We start from the raw sequence: 16,900 nt of genomic DNA, 5'->3' as shown, positions 1-16,900 counted from the left end.
TTTAAAGAAGATCAAGATGGGTAGCCGTGTTAGTCTGTCTGTAGCAGTGGAAAAGAGCAAGATTTCAGTAGCACCTGTAAGATTAACAGAATTAGTGGTGGGGCATGAGCTTTCATGAGCCACTGCTCACTTCTTCAGAGCAGTGGCTCACGAAAGCTCAAACCCTACCACTAATTTTGTTAAGTCTTACAGGTGCTACTGGACTCTTGTTCTTTTCCAGATTTAAAGAAGTAGGAATAAAGTATTTTTGCATTTTGATAGCGTCTCCTGTTCTAAAGACTGTAGTTATTCCAAGCCTGTAGAAGCCCAATTCATGTTGCATCTTTTTTTTTTTAAAGTCTTGCAAAGATGTCTTTGGAACTTAATTGAACTGTGTTCCTTTTTAAAGCCTTCGCTCTTGATCTGTCTACTAATTGGTTAATACAAATAATAAGTATATGAGGCTGCCTTATGCTGTGTCAGACTTATGCAGTAGGATTCTTTTAGTGCTTTTGATCCTTTGGAGATCCTCTAACAGGAAAACTTTTAAATTATTATAGGGAAAGTTTTAAATTATGATGATGATCTAATCTTCTTTGCCAGCTTGTTGCAACTCTGAATCAATACACCATTTTAATGAAATGTAAACTGTTAAGACACATTTTGATTGGGTATAGGTAAAGGAGTTCCTTTTCATTCTGTTTTCTTTGTGAATAAAGGGACATAACAGTGGGAGCCCAGAAAACCTTCCTGATGAAGACTATAACCGAAAATCAGTGCTGCTCATGCTAATAGCCACGATTTTATGCTGCAGTCCTGTGTGTGAAAAGCAGGCATTGTTTGCCATGTTCCAGTGTGTGAAAGAGAATGGATTAGATCCTCTGCTTGTAAGAAAAGTAAGTGCTTTGGGAGACTGTCACTAAAGAATGTAATTGACAATGCAGTGCTAAACAAGTTTTTTGCAATTTTCAAAGAATTTACTCTTGATGGGAAAAGGCATTTAATTCATCAAAATATCTGACTCATGTAAAACTCCATTGTGATGTGTTATATCATAGTTAGAATAAATAGTTCTGAAAACACAGTTGCTACATACACGGTTTCCATGAAATTCTTGTTTGGTAAAATGAATGGGAGAATCCTTGGCATGAACACCAATTAGAACCCTTTTCCCCTAAATACTGTACGGCTATGATTCCACTGTTCAGAGTAAGGTTATCTAGTATTGCCTTTTTTCAAAATGCAGGTATTAGAAAGGATTTCTGGCACTTTTGGCTATCAAAGTGTAGAAGACTTCATGAATACCCACTTGGACTATCTTGTTCTGGAGTGGCTGAACTGTGGCTATAGCCTTTCTGTTTTTCCATATGTTCTGTTGAATTACTCTAGTTTGGAAGAGTTCTACAGGTACATTTCTACATTATAATTACATGCATGTTTTTTCCATGTAGACTGAAAATATGGAAAATCTAACATATGATATTACTGAATGATAAAGTCTCTGTTTTTATTTCGTAAAGCAGCATGTAAAGTTTTTTCCAAACCTTATGGAGTTTTTTAATTTGTAGGTCCTGTTACAAAGTTTTGATTCCACAATTGGTGATTAGAGATCAATTTGAAGAAATAAAATCCATTGCTAACAAGATTGAGAGAGACTGGCATCAGCTTCTGGCGCATTGCTTTCCAAAAATCCTTCTCAATATTCTTCCTTATTTTGCCTGTCAAAACCAAGAAGACAGTGAAATGGCACACAAGAGAGAGAGAGCTCACAAAGTGTATGACATGCTGAAGGATGGGAATTGCTTAGGAAAACAGGTACTTAGGAAAACCTATTTTTTCTGTACAATGCGCAGAAATGTTAGAGGTCGCGTCACCCTATAATATCCTCTTACAATTATGCTGTGAGTCTGTCTGTAAATGTACTTCCTAGTTTGTCACACATCTTTTGCTGTGTACTGATTGTTTTGTGTCTTTGGAATGCTCTAGGGATTTTCATGCTGTGTTATTGCAAGTCACCCAATACTAATTGGAGGTAACAATAACAGGCCATGTGTCTTGGGGAAAAGACTCTCACAGTGTATTTTCAGTCACAAGGGAAGATGAGAAAGGATAGATATGTTTTTAGAACAACACAGGCTTATCCGCTGGATTGTGGCAATTAAATCCTCAAAGCTGTCGAAGTGCCTTGAGGGATTACTTACTAGTTCCTCTTTTGGTGGGCTAAACACCTTTAATCCAGACTTTTGCAGTGATTGGTCAAGAGTTAGTTTGGATAGAAATGTTGAGCCTGCATTCTAAATTCTGGTTGGCGTCAAGAAGGGACACCCATACTGCATAAAAATACATAGATATGTTAGCCTAGGTGGCTGCTGCCTCTGTAGATAGAGCCTGTCTTCAGTCACTATGGCTAGTAGCCTTTGACAGACCGCTCATCCATGAATCTGTCTAACCCCCTTTTAAAATCATCTATGCTCATGGCCATCACTGTCTGTCTTGAACTTTTTTCTCAGCAACGTCATTGGGTTGCTGAGTATTACGGATGAGGGAGAAAAAGCTCCCTCTATCCACTTTCCTTCACCTCATGCATAATTGTATAAACTTCTATCATGTCTTCCCTTAGATGTATTTTTTTCAAGACTGAAAATTCCCAGGCTCTCCTGCCTTTCCTCATAGAAAAGGAGCACCAATCCCTGATTCGTCTTGTATCATGATGCCATCCTCTGTACTTTTTCCAGCTCTGCAATTTCCTTTTGGAAATTTGGAGACCAGAACTGCAAAATTCCAAATAAGGCCACACCATAGATCTGTACAGGAGTATTAAGATATTTTCATTCCCTTTCTAAATAATTCCTAGAATGGAATTTACCTTTTTCCCCAGTGCTACACTGGGTTGACATTTTCATCACGCTTTCCACTGCAACCCCAAGATCTCTTTCAATCTCAGTTTCAGCCAGTTCAGACCCCATCAGCATATATTTAACATTAGAGTTTTTGGTTCCAATATGCAGCCACCTTACACTTACACACATAAAACTTATTTTGCCACATTGTTCTCACTCACAGTGTTGCCTTATCAGAATTCAAATGTGTGGGGGAGTGGCCTGCTTTTGTCGTGGGGATAAAGGAGGAGTTCAGTGGATGCTGGTCCTCATGGCCTGCAGGTACTTGAATTGGTAGCCCCCATTGAGTAAAATTTCTAATTTTCCATTCTTCAGTTGCACCAGCAAAGTAAAGTGATTCTCGCTTGAGAATCAAAGTAGAGGTTAAAAAATATTGGAATGGCAGCCTTGTTTCCCCTCCCCCATCATCCAGACTATCAGGAGTCTAATCTAGAAGAACCAAACACACACACGCACGCCGAAGAAGGGAGATGACTTCTCGGCTAGGTCCTGGCCAATTATTTCTTCAAAGAGTCTGCATCCAGGACGGAGAGGATAATGGTCTGGCCTACTGAGGATCAAGTAAAAGTAGAATTGACAGGGAAGCAAATTCTCAGTTTCTGAGCTGAGCAATGTATGAAGGAGAACTTACTGGGTCATATAAATAAAGTAATCAGCCTTTTATTATGGTAAAACTCAGTCTCTCTCTCTCTCTCTCTCTCTCTCTCTCTCTCTCTCTCTCTCTCTCTCTCTCTCTCTTTTATAGCTGATGGACAATTTAACTCACAGTAATTTACCAGAGATTGTGGTTGAGGTGTTGATGACTTTACATGAACCCCTCAGTATCAAAGCAGGGGAAGATTCTGCTTTAACCAGATTTACAGGGTACAGCTTACTTTTCTTTGTTAGTGTGTAGTGTGTTATACATATTTTATATGATTTTGTTTAAGTGTAAGTGGCTGTGATTGTTACTTAAATGTTTATGGAATCGTTTAAGAACTGGGAATGGTATGGAGAAGTTTGGCCTTTGGTATTTTTTATCTATTGAATCCAATACTGAGCCAAGACATGACCCCTACTTGTATTTGAAATCCAACTCAGATTAGCAGTATTAAAACATGTATATAAATTTGTATGGATTAAAATGTGCAACTGTTGCTTAAATATCTATTCTAATGTGAATCTATTTCCTGTCATGAGAACCAATCTGTCAGTCCAGTCTGATTCTATTTAGTGGCACTTAAAGAGTTCGTATTTATATTTGTGGATTCCAGAAGGTTCTGGAAGGCTCAAGCAAGCTTTTCATTTTTTCCCCAGAGATCTAGATCCCATTCCTAATCCTCCTCATTTCCCATCATATGTCATCAAAGCAACACTGGACTACATTAGTAGTTGCCATAAAACAAAGTCAAAAAGTCTTGTTGCAGTTCTTTCCAAAAACCCTGTAAGTAACTGATGCTCAGTTTTGAGATATGTGATATGACAGTAGATGCTGCTGAGTTTAGCCTTAGCATTGTTTTACAAGAAGAAACTTTGTATTGATAACATTAGTAGTATGTAGTAATCTGTGTAAAGGCCAGAAAAAAGTAGCTTGATATTGGAGAGGTATACAATTTAATTTGTCATTTTTATTTAATAATGACAGATTTTTTATTGATGAGACATGTCTGATAGCATTTCAGGAATAATACCAGAACATGCAATTGAGTTTAGAAAAAAAATTACAGAAATGTATAACATTGAGTCTGGAGATACCCGTTATGCTATATAGACTACTGTGCTAAAAATGGAAGCCATGTATCTAGTTCTTCCTTTTCCCTTGATACTGTCTACTACAGCATATCTGTGTTCTGATGTCAACTAGTAAGCATTTCTCCGTCACCTTTAATCAGCAGCCAGTAATTGTGTAGAGCAGGGGGAGAATCTACTACACTGGTGTACTGATAAGCCGTACTCGACATTAGGGTAAAAGGGAAGGGAACTTGGCATGTGGCTGTCATTTCTTCCTTAAGTCACAGCCTAAGGCAAACAGTCTTATTGAGTGCGTATCTCTCTTTCTTTGTTTTGGTATTATACTTTCTTAACGTATGCTGCACTTTAAAATCCAATTATGTATGAGATTGCTCTTAGTGTGTTTTTCTATTTTTTTTATAGGAATCATTCCAAAGAATCTTACTTGCCATATGTAAGCAGTCAGCTGGAACAAGTAATGTTTACCAAAAACATAGAAATCTTATGATATATCATTTTTTTGTGAATTTATTACTGAAAGAAATAAAAGATAGCTTAGGAGGCGCATGGGCTTTTGTTCTTCGGGATGTGATTTATACAATAATACACCACATTGGCAACAGGTAAATAAAATTGTTATTTACAGATTTGCAAAGCACAGTGCAGTTAAGTGATGTATATAGCATATACGGCATGCTTTAAATTTAGCCTAGAACTATGTTCTCTGACTAGCATTCATTTTCCAAGGTCTCCAGCAGAGGTCTTTTCCAACCTTGCTGTCCAGTATCATTTAAATGGAATTGTTGGAATTGAATCTGGACCATTAAATTCTACCTCTGAACCCTCTAATGACTATGTTCCATTACTTTCATTTTATTTGTGGGGCTGTACAATTATTTGTATAGTTTGTTGCTATTCCCAATATATTCTGGTTTCAAAATGTTCTTGATGCACACACTCCATTTATATGTATAACAATATTTTTCTGTTATTTTTATATATGCCTTTTAAAAAGGCCTTTGCTTCTGAAAGGGGTGTCCCTCCGGAGCTTCTTGCTATGTTGTGACCTTCTCAGTCGTGTTTGCCACACAGCAGTCACATATTGTGGGGATGCTCTAGGGAGTCACCTACATGTTATCGTGGGTACGCTAACACCTATAGTTGGAGAACAGCCTGAAGCCCAAGAAGAGGTAGGTTGTTAATAAGCATTTACTTTGTATATTAGTAAAGATTTCCCTCCATTTTGGAGAGAATCCAAGTAGCTGCTTGGGTATGCCTAATGGTATTTTTAGCTTCTTTTTTTAATATCAGACTGCTCATTCAATATCACAAAATGCTTGTGAAATGCCCCCTCTGTTTCAGATAGTGGTTTAGTATTAGGGGATGCTCGTATTTATAGAAGCGTGGAATTTGTTAGGGTGCATAGAACGAATTGCACGATTCTTTGAATCTGCTGCGATTACCCATGCAAGCAATCCTGTTAAGTACTGTGTCGAGAGCCATGAAAAGGTTAGAACAACCATAAATTGCTGGAATTAAACTAATACTTCAATCATCGTCAAACGTGTCCCTCAGGAACAACCAGCACAGAGTTGTCCTGGCTCAGAATCAGACATGATATCTGAACTTACCAGTATCTGTTGAAGAAGTGGGTCACACCAGAGTGGGTGTTGCAATGTTCCCTTCAGTTTTAAACACATTGTGGGGAGGCTGACAGCTAGCTCCTTTGGCCCCTTCTTGTTGGCTCTGCCAAAAAAAAAAAAGTGTGTGGGGGGGGAAGCAGTCAGGAGCACAAGGCAGCATGCCTGTGTAAGCCTCAGCTTTGGAAAGGGAAGGGATGTCGGTCTCACCCTTCCTCCTCTCTCAGGTTGTTTGGGCTCCTCCTGTTCTCTCTTGAGTGCTTCCACAGAAGAGTTGGAACCCCAACTGTTTCTTCCTCGGCCATGGGCTGCTGTGCTATATGTACCCTAGACCACTGCCCCCAGTTCCTGCCCCCACTTCCCCATTGGTCCTCCACTTGAGGCTTCTCCCCCATCCCTGCTGGGAATTCAGCCCTCTGCTCATACAAGGGAGGGGCCATGGGAGGGCCTTGTGCTGGGCTGGGGCTCCTCCCAGCAGCTGAGTGACGGCATCTAAGTTGCCATGCCTATTCCCTGCCTCTTGGCCCTCACAGACAGCTGTGAGAGAGGGGAGGCCCAGGCGGTCCCAGCAGCTGCACTCGCCTTGAGACTCCTACGGGCTACTTCTTGACAGGCGCCATTCCCGTCGATGTTGGGGAGGGCTTCAGCTCTCTGATGAAGAATGGAAGCTTGGGGCATCAAAAGGACACACCTGTTTGGCATGAGGCCAAGGTGAGGAGCAGTGGTGTAGGGAAGGCTGGAGGAAGAGTGAGAGAGGGTTTAATAGAAATGTAAAGTTGCTTGCAACATAATATATTGTGCAATATGACCTAGATAGCAATATTCCATAAAACGTAGTCTTTGTCATAGTGTAGTTCAGCTTTTATAGCTAATACTTCCCTCTGGAGTACCCTGTATCCTGCTTGTAGTACCCTCTCCTCTGTGTTATTTAGCATTTTTTGTCTGTTACTTCACCTAGCTAGTTAGTTACCAATGGTGTATTTTTTAAAAAAAATATTTTTGCTTACTTGGTAGGAAACCTGATTTGCACACATCTGCATTTTGAAAACATTGAGTTAAATATGGAGTGTTTTTTTTTCTTTTTAATTATGACTACTGTGTGACTGTCATTAAATCTAGCTAAGAGCTGTTAGCATTTGCATTTAGACTGAAGACTGTAATAAGGATTACACACTTACCAACTGAATGTAATTTGCAACCGTTATATTTTAAAGTTCTGTCGCCTACTTTTGCTGTATCCTTCAGCCAAATTGCTGTATTCTGTGATGACTATATGCCTTAGAAGACTGTGGTATGTGGAAGAATCGCTTTTTGGGTGCCAGCCAAGGGATCTTTTTGAGAAAATCATATCTTTGTCACTAAAATTGGCACTAGAAAATACAGTCTGAAAAAGCTTGTCTGGGATTTGAATTCATGCAGCACATTTGTCTTTGGACTTTGTAGGACAATCTGCATGCTTTTAAATCTCAGGATACATTTTTGAAAATGATTTTTTTTTTTACAATTAAAGTTAGATACATAGTGGGGATGTTTAGGTGTTATTTCATTCCTTTGTTTTTATGCACAATGAAATCAGGATCCTGCCTTGGGTTTGCAAATTTTGTCCTCATTCCTTTCCCTCGCCGCTCACAAAGGTGTACTTTTAGATGAGATGGATAGCAACATACATTTTCATCTTTGTACCGGGCTGGTTTGGGATTGAAATAGCATTGGTTGCCCAGTCTTTAGTCAGAGTGTGACAGTAGCAGAGCATCCCTGTTAATTTCCAGGAGTCCAGGGCCTTTTGCTCAGCCTTGCAATATCTTTGCTGTGGAGGCCTGCTGGGTCTGTCTCATATCCTGTACTGTTAACATCCACTTGAAGCTGCTAGAAGATGTTATCCGGAGATGTGGAATGAAGTCTAATCTCTATGCCGATGCTGTCCAGCTTTATTTCCTATCAAGGAAGCATATACGGCTGAGATGCTTTTTTGCCTCTGAGTAACTCTATGGAAATATATATGGAAAAGATTGGATTTCTGAATAAAACCATTTAACCAAGAGCTTGGACTTCTTGTTGTAATGGTACGGGGACCTGTCTACCATATCCTGTCATCCATAGCCTGACATTTAGGAAAGGTGAAAGGCAGCAGAAAAAGGGGAAGACTCAAAATGAGATGACAGAATTCACAGCCAGCAGTTTGTAAAATCTGAGCAAGGCAGTTAATTGATAGGTTGTTTTGGAGGTTTTTCATTCATAGGGTAGAAGAAAAAGACCTTCGTCTTTTTGCCTTGGTTCATTCATAGGATTGCCATAAGTCACAAGCGACGTGACTGTACATAACATGCAACCACAACTGAATCTGTTGGGTTAGATGACAATCCTCTATGAGTGGCTGGAGGTAGTAGTGGACTGAAATGGGAGCAATAAATTGAAGCTGATGAGGATGAGGTGCTGCTGGTCAGTAATTGGAGAAAACCGACAAAAGAGCATGTTCTGGATGGGAAACTTCCATGACTCACTTCCTCCTGTTTTTCATTTTATGTAGGTTTTGGGCTTGTTGAAGTATCTTGTGGTAGGTAATAAGGACAATGAAAACCTGTACCAGGCAATCAAACATCTAGATCCCTTTCCTGATCATCCCGCTTTTAAAGAATTACGGACCACTCAGCAAAAAATAAAGTACAGCAGAGGGAAGTTTTCACTTTTGGAGGTAGTGTGACTGTTTTCATTTGTGAAATCATAACATGGTTTTAATCATAAAGTCCAAAGTGCAGATGGCTTAGAAATATTTTTTTACTACATTTAGCAAGAAGGGCTTTTTTTTTACTGTTTATTGTATATATGTTTTTGTTAAAGCTTGTAGGTTATGGCGACAAATGATTATAATTACACTGTAGTTAAATATGCGTTAGATTTGTGTTTCATTTACTTGTGCACTTGGGTCCTGTCCCATGCAAGCAGCACTGTGCCACGTGTCTGAACATGTGAGCTGCGACTCACGAAAGCTCATACCCAACCACAAATTTTGTTAGTCTTATAGGTGCTGCTGGGCTCTTGCTCTTTCGTGTGCCGTATAAGTGATATTTCTGCTTCTCCCTGCAGTTGTTTATGCCTCCATGTTTGCTTGTGTTCCCATAGGCCAGTGGGCTCTAGGGAACATTGTGGGGGGGTCAGTGAAAATTGCAGGGGGGCTGCAGTGGGGGAGAGTCAGTGAAAATTGTCCTCCCTCTTTTGCAAATGGAACCTGCCTGTCATGAGCAGAACAGAAGATAACAATGCAGTACATTTACTATGTAATGAAAACGCATATCTCTTTGTAACTAATTACATTTTATTTTACAACTATATACATTGGATCCTTCATGTAAATATTACCTGATATTTGCAGGAAATTAATCATTTCCTATCCTTAAATATCTCGGATGCCTTACCAGTAACGAGACTTGAAGGCTTAAATGATTTACGCAAACAACTTGAAAACCATAAAGATCAGATGAAGGACCTTATGAAAACATTTCAGGGTAAGAGTTGGAGACTCCCTGTGCATACTTACATTGTAGTCTTAGTATCAGGACTGCTGTTAGAAATGGTGTTTCTAAAAAGAAATTTTGAACTAAATCTATAGCAGGGAGATCACATAGTGCCGCAGCCATGTTGAAACAAAGCTGGTCAGTGCCTGGATGGGAGACCTCCTATGAGTACACCAATGATTTAGTCATTGAAATGCTTAGAGATAAATGTAATGATAAATTGGATGAGTGTTTTACATTTTTCAAGTATTTGGCTTAAGAGACGCATACAGTGCAATCATGTAAACGCTTTTCTGGGAATAAGTCCCCACTGAGTAGGATTTGCAATATCCTAATGCTTTCTTTTTCAAATGATAGAAAATCCAAAGGACTGCATAATCGTAAAGCTGATGGCATGTTTGTTACAGCTCTCAAAAACTGCTGTAAACTCAACTGATACTGTTTTGGGTAAGTATCAACTGATCCTATTTTGGAAGGAGGGAGAGATTTGGGGATTATTTTAACTGAAAATGTTTAAAATCTATTATTGTAAAGAGTCCAGTAGCACCTTTAGGACTAACCAACTTTATTGTAGCATAAACTTTTGAGAGCCACAGCCGCATCTGATGAAGAGAACTGTGGCTCTCGAAAGCTTCTGCTACAATAAAGTTGGTTAGTCTTAAAGGTGCTGCTGGACTCTTTACTCATTTGCGGCTACTAAATCTGTTATTGTAAGCCATCTTGAGGAAAGGTAGGATAAAATGTTTTAATTAATCAATTACTAAGGAGCCATTCTGAATGAGTATAGCTCCTTTAACAGCAACAGTTTAGAAATGTAACTCATCTGTAAAAGATCATTATTTCTTTATGAGAGCAGAAGACTCTTGTCCTCCTCTCCACGCTCCTGCCTTTCATCCAAGCTGCTGTCCTGATTGCTCCTAAGCCTACAAGGGTGCAAACACGGTGTGGGACTGGAAATGGAATGGGGGTGAGGGGTCTTGTCCTTCATCCCTGCCCTGCCACCATTCAGCCAGCTGCTGCTCTGGCAGCAATTGGAATGATGATCAGAGCCAGTTCTTACAGCTTGCTGTCATACAAGATCCATCTTTGAATGAAGGGAGGGGGCAGTGAAAGGAAAGAACTATCTCACACCTTTTGGCAGGTACGTTGCTAGCTTAAAATAAAGCACCTACTGAACCATAGGAATTAGGCAACTTTAGGAGCTGTGTAAGTGGCGGTGTAATCTGTTTTCTCCTACCTGGATTTTGTATTCATGTGTGTTCTTCAATATTCAAGGATTTCACTGGAGTTCTTCCTGTAAAAAGAACTCTAGGTACCAGGAGCAACTCATGTCAGTTGTTTGCAGTTGTGAACAGAAGGCATCTTCTGGGTTTTTGTTTAATGTAATTAATATATTTAACGTTTTTTCATGTGTTTTTGATTTCTGTTACCTGCTCTGAGCCTGCATGCGGGGAGAGCGGGTTACAAATGTAATGAATGAATCTTAGAGTGTTGAAAATCTGCAGAGTAGGAAGGATAGGTGAACTCAATTAGAGATATTTGCCACACTAATTTGTTAACAGGTGATTGAAAAACCTTACAAAAAATGCAGCATTGTCAAAAAATAGAATACTATGAGTTTTTTTCTTAGCTGCTGTTATTTTCAAATAATACTGCCTTACATATATAGCTTGTATATTTAGTCATCTCATGGTTTTTTAATAATAATATTTGCATTTGCAGAAGCCGTTGGAAGTTGTTTGGGAGAAATTGGTCCCATAAATTTTTCTACCACGGCTTTGGAACACAGTAAAAGCACATCCTATTACAGTGCAGTGGATCTTTTTGAAGACAAAGAACTTCAGTGTGTCTTTATAATGCTATCTCTAATAAATAATGCTTTAATAGATCCTTGGTAGGTATATTGTTAAATGTTGGATATAACAATTACACATTGGTTTAAAATAAGTGTACACAATCATGTTACCTGAATTCTAAAACAGTTGCCATTCTTTCAGCATTGAAGTTCGGTCAGCTGCTGCAGCTTGTTTGAGAAACATTTTAGCCACCAAAACTGGTCATACATTTTGGGAGATGTATAAAAACAAAGCAGATACCATGCTTATCTACTTACATCCTTTCAGAACATCTAAGAAAAAGGTATTGTGTTTTATGTTGTATAAAGGTAGGTGCAGAATCCCTGCACTTCTCTCTCAGTGAAGGAGGAAACCTCTGATCAGCCAGCTCCTCCTGTTCATGCCCAGAATTTTCAACAGAAAACCCTTTGGTAAGAGGAATGCTACCCATTTCTGGTCCTGACTCTACCAAGAAATCAGGATCTGCTGACAGTGCCACGCCTGAGGTCCTCTCAGTGTCTCTTAACCCTTCCCCATCACTTTAAAGAAATGGAAATCTTTGATATATTGGAGAATACTGTCTGCTACTCTTGCCCATAGAGGAAGACTCACCTGATGAAAGATTGTAGCCAGCCCCACTGCTCTGTAGTAGGTGCTGATTCTTGAGCCTAGGAAGAACCTGGTAGGGAGGGACCCAGTCTGAGGCTGAGAGCATGCACGATTTGTAGCTTGGGTCCAAGATGTTGAACAATATTAGCAGTCCTTTTCCTGTGCAATCTGTACAAGAAGGCCTGCCCAAAATTACAGATGCCCCTGCTGATTTCCATCAGGTGATAGCAAGATACCAAGCCTTTGTCCTGTTCCCCCCTGCGCGCACACACATTCACTCTTAGCAGGTCTTCACCAGACATCCTAGATTGAAATGGGAAAATAGTGATTGGGAATGTTTGGGTGCGGTCATATTGAGGAAATAAACAAACCTTTAGCACTGTGATGCCCACAGATAGGGCCAGGTGGGATCAAGCTATCATTCTCAAATCTGTAAACCTGTAATATTCACTGCTGCACATATGGGACATAGGTGAAGGTTTACAATTTGCCACAGTGCACTCATCCTGATGAAGAAGAAATTCGATGTTTTTAGGCAGCACATGTTAAAAAATAATTTATTTGAATGATAAATAACATTAAATATTAATTCAACGCAGCTAACACAGATATACAGTAAACAACACTTGTAAATATTGGTATAGGTACTGAATACTAGGCTAACAACTAATATCTAGACATTATTACAATGATGGACTAAAATTAGATTGAATCATTTATGTTGTTTGAAATATTCCTTAAATTGTAAATACAAGATTAATAGTAAAATCCTAAAAAGAGTTACTCCAGATTAGAATAACTCTTCTTAGGATTTTACTGTTAGTTTCTTCTTTTGTTTATCAGATATAATATTGAACTGGAAATATGACAAGACAATAACCCATTTCTCATGAAATGTACTGTATCGACTCAGAGATAATTAGGGTTTTCTGTTCCTTTTATTTGGAAAAGTATTTTGTCGGCTAGTATGATATTACAGATTTTGTTGTACCAAGTTGTCCTTTCTTTTCTTCCATCTGTGAATCAGCTAGATCAGCTAATTTTTTTAAAAAAAAATGTTTTAAGCACTTTGTTCCTGTTTGCTTACTCAGTTGACACTAAATAATTTGAACAAAATCTGAAATTATTTTCAAAGCCATTTAACAAATACTATTTTACTTCTCCCCCACCGTTATGAATGGGGCAAGGAGAGGTTTGGGTTGTTAATGGCTGTGGAAAAAGGGATATAAATGACTGATCAAGGGGATTTAATGACTCCTATTTTTCCTTTCTTTAAAAAATTATGTTTAGTTATTGGAAGTTTCTGAGAATGAAAGAGAGAATCCTTTAGAAGATCTGGATAACACCACCCTTTGGATTCCTCAGAGTAGAATCCATGATGATTGGATTAAGACCTTGACCTGTGCAGTATTGGATAGTGGAGGGGTGAAAAATGAAGTCCTTCGATTTCTGAAGCCCTTGTGTGAGGTAAGCTAAAACTGCTGCACCTCTCTTCTACTACTACTATACGTTCTACACCCTGTCTTCTATTTATTATTTATTTTGCGTTCAGAAGGCATTCTTTGCAATTTACATGTTTATTTCAAATTATGTTACTACCTTGATTTTTCATCAATCCACAGATCAGTTGTAGGTATGTGAACTTTGCAAGTAGAAGATGTTTGTAGGACATTTATATCAGAGTTTATTATATGAGCAAAAGTGATCCCATAAGTTTTCAGCAGTTTATTTTGCATATATTCTAGGTTCAAACAGATTTTTGTCAGACTGTCCTTCCCTACTTGATTCATGATATCCTACTTCATGATTCAAATGAGTCTGGACGAACTCTACTGTCCACACATATCCAGATGTTTTTTACAACCTGCTGCAAACATGCTATGACTCCCAGCCGGTCATCAACACCTGCAAACTCAGATCCAGGTAACGTCACATATATTGTCTTTTTCCAGAATATATGAATTGTGTGAAATAATTAATGCACTGAACATCAAAGCAGCAACATGAGTTTTAGCAGATTTCAGAACTGTTGTTGATTTTTTTCTATAAAATGATTAAAATTGTTCATACGCTACTGTCAGTGTATGTGGAGCGTTGCAAATTTCCTGCCCTTCTGGCTTTGCAACTTAAAACTTTGACTTTGGAGGAAGAATGGAGAGGCAAAGTTCACAAGTAGTGGAAATGAGCAAGCACAGTTAGACATACTTTAGTTTTAGTTGAGAATGAGAATTAAGGAGATTCCAGCACAGGCTGCATGGCAAGTTAGCTTTGAAATAGAAAAAGAGAGATTGCAATACATAGGTGTTCTGTGAGGACTTCTAGGTGTGAGCAAAGTCACTGATGCATTTTTCTTTCAAGTAATTTTTTTCAAATATTAATTCTGATAAATTGTATTTCCAAATATACATATTTATATATATATATGTATGCATGTATTGTTATAGATATTTATATGTTAACTTTGTCGAAAGAGAACATATTAATTGAAATTATATCCATGTATTCTTCATAGTTAGCTTTACTGAATCATGAAGCCACACAGTCCAATAGAGAGAATTTTTAACTGGGTTCAAATTCCTGCTGGTCATAAATCTATTTTTTAATGGCTGTGGGGAAATCTATGCAGTTCTAAAGTACGTGTACCCATGATGTGTTGTGATTTTTATGATGAATTGAAACTTCCTTTTCTTTTTCTTTCAAGCTCCTTTGATCCAATGATCTTGAGCAGCAGATAAGGAGTCTTTATTTAAGTAAAATATGGTGGAGAGATACTTGGCCACAGCAACATGTAGTCATTGGGTCTCTGTCTAACAACAGATAGGGGACTATTATTATCTTTTGATACAGTGGAAAATTAGTTAAAATAGGGGCGATCCATAATTCGCGATAAAATTTATAATGAAGGCATTCCGATATCATATGGGATAGGGAGTCGGCCTTTTTAAAAACACATTGGCAGTGTCTATCCGAGTAAGGTAAATTACAGTATTTCCCAAATAGGACTGCTGAGGGGTCTGTGTTCAGATGTGTGAGCATAAATGCTCTACAGTAATGAGGAACTGTTAGGTGTTTAGTGTAGACTGGGATGGTTGGAGGTGGAAGGATGCCAAAGAACTGGGTGGAGCATACTCTCCGAGCTTGTACAACTGAGCTAGAGTAATCAAGATCTTTAATGCGTTTCTTGATAATTAGTAAAGATTCACTTTTCTCAAGTCTCAGTATATCATCCCTTGGTAGGCCAAGGCTAGATAGTTTCTTGTCTATTTCTTGCATCCAGTGAGAGTAGAATTGGTCTTGATTTAGCTAGTGGAGCAGACCTTCCTTCGTAGTGGAGAAAAGGACCTTTAGCCTATGTTTAAATGCCTACAACCATGCTTTGGTTTTGATAGAACCCTGACCCAATTCTAATCTTAAGGCTATCCCAGCTATACATTTTAGGGTTGCTGTAACACATCTCAAAAATGGCAAAGTGGGTGATCTAGGTTCTCATTCATATTGAAGCCCCATAAAGGATCTGTGGAATGATTTTCGTATTGAACACATGCAGACCCCCTGGGATATATTTGCCTCCCTTATTGATGAAGCATTCAATTGCCAACACAGGTTTGATTTTATTTCTTGCAAATTTGAATTGGGATTGCCAGTTGAGATGAGGATCAAAAACCAAACCCAGTTCTTTCCAGGTATGGAAATTTAGAGACTTATTCTGATTGAACACTGTCAGTTCTCCAGACCTATGGGATGAGGTGATTTTTATGAAGATGAATTGAAACCAAAGCACTTAAACTATGAAAACCTAACCCACATACATGAAACTTATGAATTGCTATTACACATAAGTAATTAGTCTAATTGTTGACTTTTTGAAACAGATTCAGAAACCCTTGTTTGTGGAAGCTTGGATAAAATATCTCGATGGGCAATGCTTGCTGTGGTTGATTACTTAAGGCGGCAGAAGAGGTGGGTTTAATTTTTGTGGTAGTACTTAACATTATTTTATTGCGTCTGTATCATACAATGAGGTCAATTTAATACATTTGTACAAGAACTGCTATGGTGGCGGGAGGAACAACTTAAAACAATTCAAAATGTGTAATGAAAGTTGCTCTGTATTTAGCCTGGAACAGTGCTGTAGAAAATTCAAGAAACTTGAATCTTTCTAATAACATGGAATCATTCCAAAGCAGCAACGTTTTTTCTCGCTTCAATTTACATTAGACTGTTTCTCTTGGTCTGCCAACTTGATGTTTTCTTCAAAAAAATCATTAAAAGCAATAACTGTTAAACATCTGACTAAATAATGACTGGAAAAGGGAGTTCAGTTATAATATGAACCACTTACTGTTAAAAGCAGTCTTGTAAGGCGAAGCTAATATGTGTACTCTTTTCTGCTTCTAGGAGTCCTTCTAGTACTGTCTTTGAAGACAGTTTCTGGCTGGAGTTAAACTACCTTCAGGTTGCCATGACAGCCCAGTCTTGTGCTGCTCACTTCACAGCTTTGATGTATGTTGAAATCTATGCAGACAAGATAAATTTAGACAAACAACAAAAAAGGTACCATTTTTAAATGCAACCTATTCCCATTCCTCTGATAAATCGGTTAATATTTGTGCATGTGAGATGAGTTTGACTTCGGATCGTGTTCCCTGCCTGGGAAAAAAGTAGTGTGTGTAATTCACTGATACATTCCTAAAGCTAAAAATAGGATACCTTTT

General features: G+C 38.5%; 1 protein-coding gene across 1 annotated transcript in view; it reads left to right on the top strand.

Moving 5' to 3' along the window:
• The window catches only part of ATM (ATM serine/threonine kinase), a 65,863-nt gene that overhangs the window by 28,088 nt on the left and 20,875 nt on the right, over window positions 1-16,900 (top strand). Inside the window, exons 24-39 of the mRNA XM_054973215.1 lie at window positions 699-875; window positions 1,226-1,386; window positions 1,548-1,794; window positions 3,625-3,743; window positions 4,176-4,302; window positions 5,013-5,212; window positions 5,605-5,779; window positions 8,757-8,921; window positions 9,600-9,732; window positions 10,099-10,188; window positions 11,464-11,635; window positions 11,739-11,880; window positions 13,476-13,652; window positions 13,931-14,108; window positions 16,058-16,145; window positions 16,584-16,739. Of these exons, the coding sequence (XP_054829190.1) occupies window positions 699-875; window positions 1,226-1,386; window positions 1,548-1,794; window positions 3,625-3,743; window positions 4,176-4,302; window positions 5,013-5,212; window positions 5,605-5,779; window positions 8,757-8,921; window positions 9,600-9,732; window positions 10,099-10,188; window positions 11,464-11,635; window positions 11,739-11,880; window positions 13,476-13,652; window positions 13,931-14,108; window positions 16,058-16,145; window positions 16,584-16,739 (2,507 nt within the window). The remainder of the gene's footprint in view (window positions 1-698; window positions 876-1,225; window positions 1,387-1,547; window positions 1,795-3,624; window positions 3,744-4,175; window positions 4,303-5,012; window positions 5,213-5,604; window positions 5,780-8,756; window positions 8,922-9,599; window positions 9,733-10,098; window positions 10,189-11,463; window positions 11,636-11,738; window positions 11,881-13,475; window positions 13,653-13,930; window positions 14,109-16,057; window positions 16,146-16,583; window positions 16,740-16,900) is intronic.

This window comes from Eublepharis macularius, chromosome 3, assembly GCF_028583425.1.
Source record: "Eublepharis macularius isolate TG4126 chromosome 3, MPM_Emac_v1.0, whole genome shotgun sequence".
NCBI classification, from domain to species: domain Eukaryota; kingdom Metazoa; phylum Chordata; class Lepidosauria; order Squamata; family Eublepharidae; genus Eublepharis; species Eublepharis macularius.
This window is presented reverse-complemented; position numbering and strand designations above follow the sequence as displayed.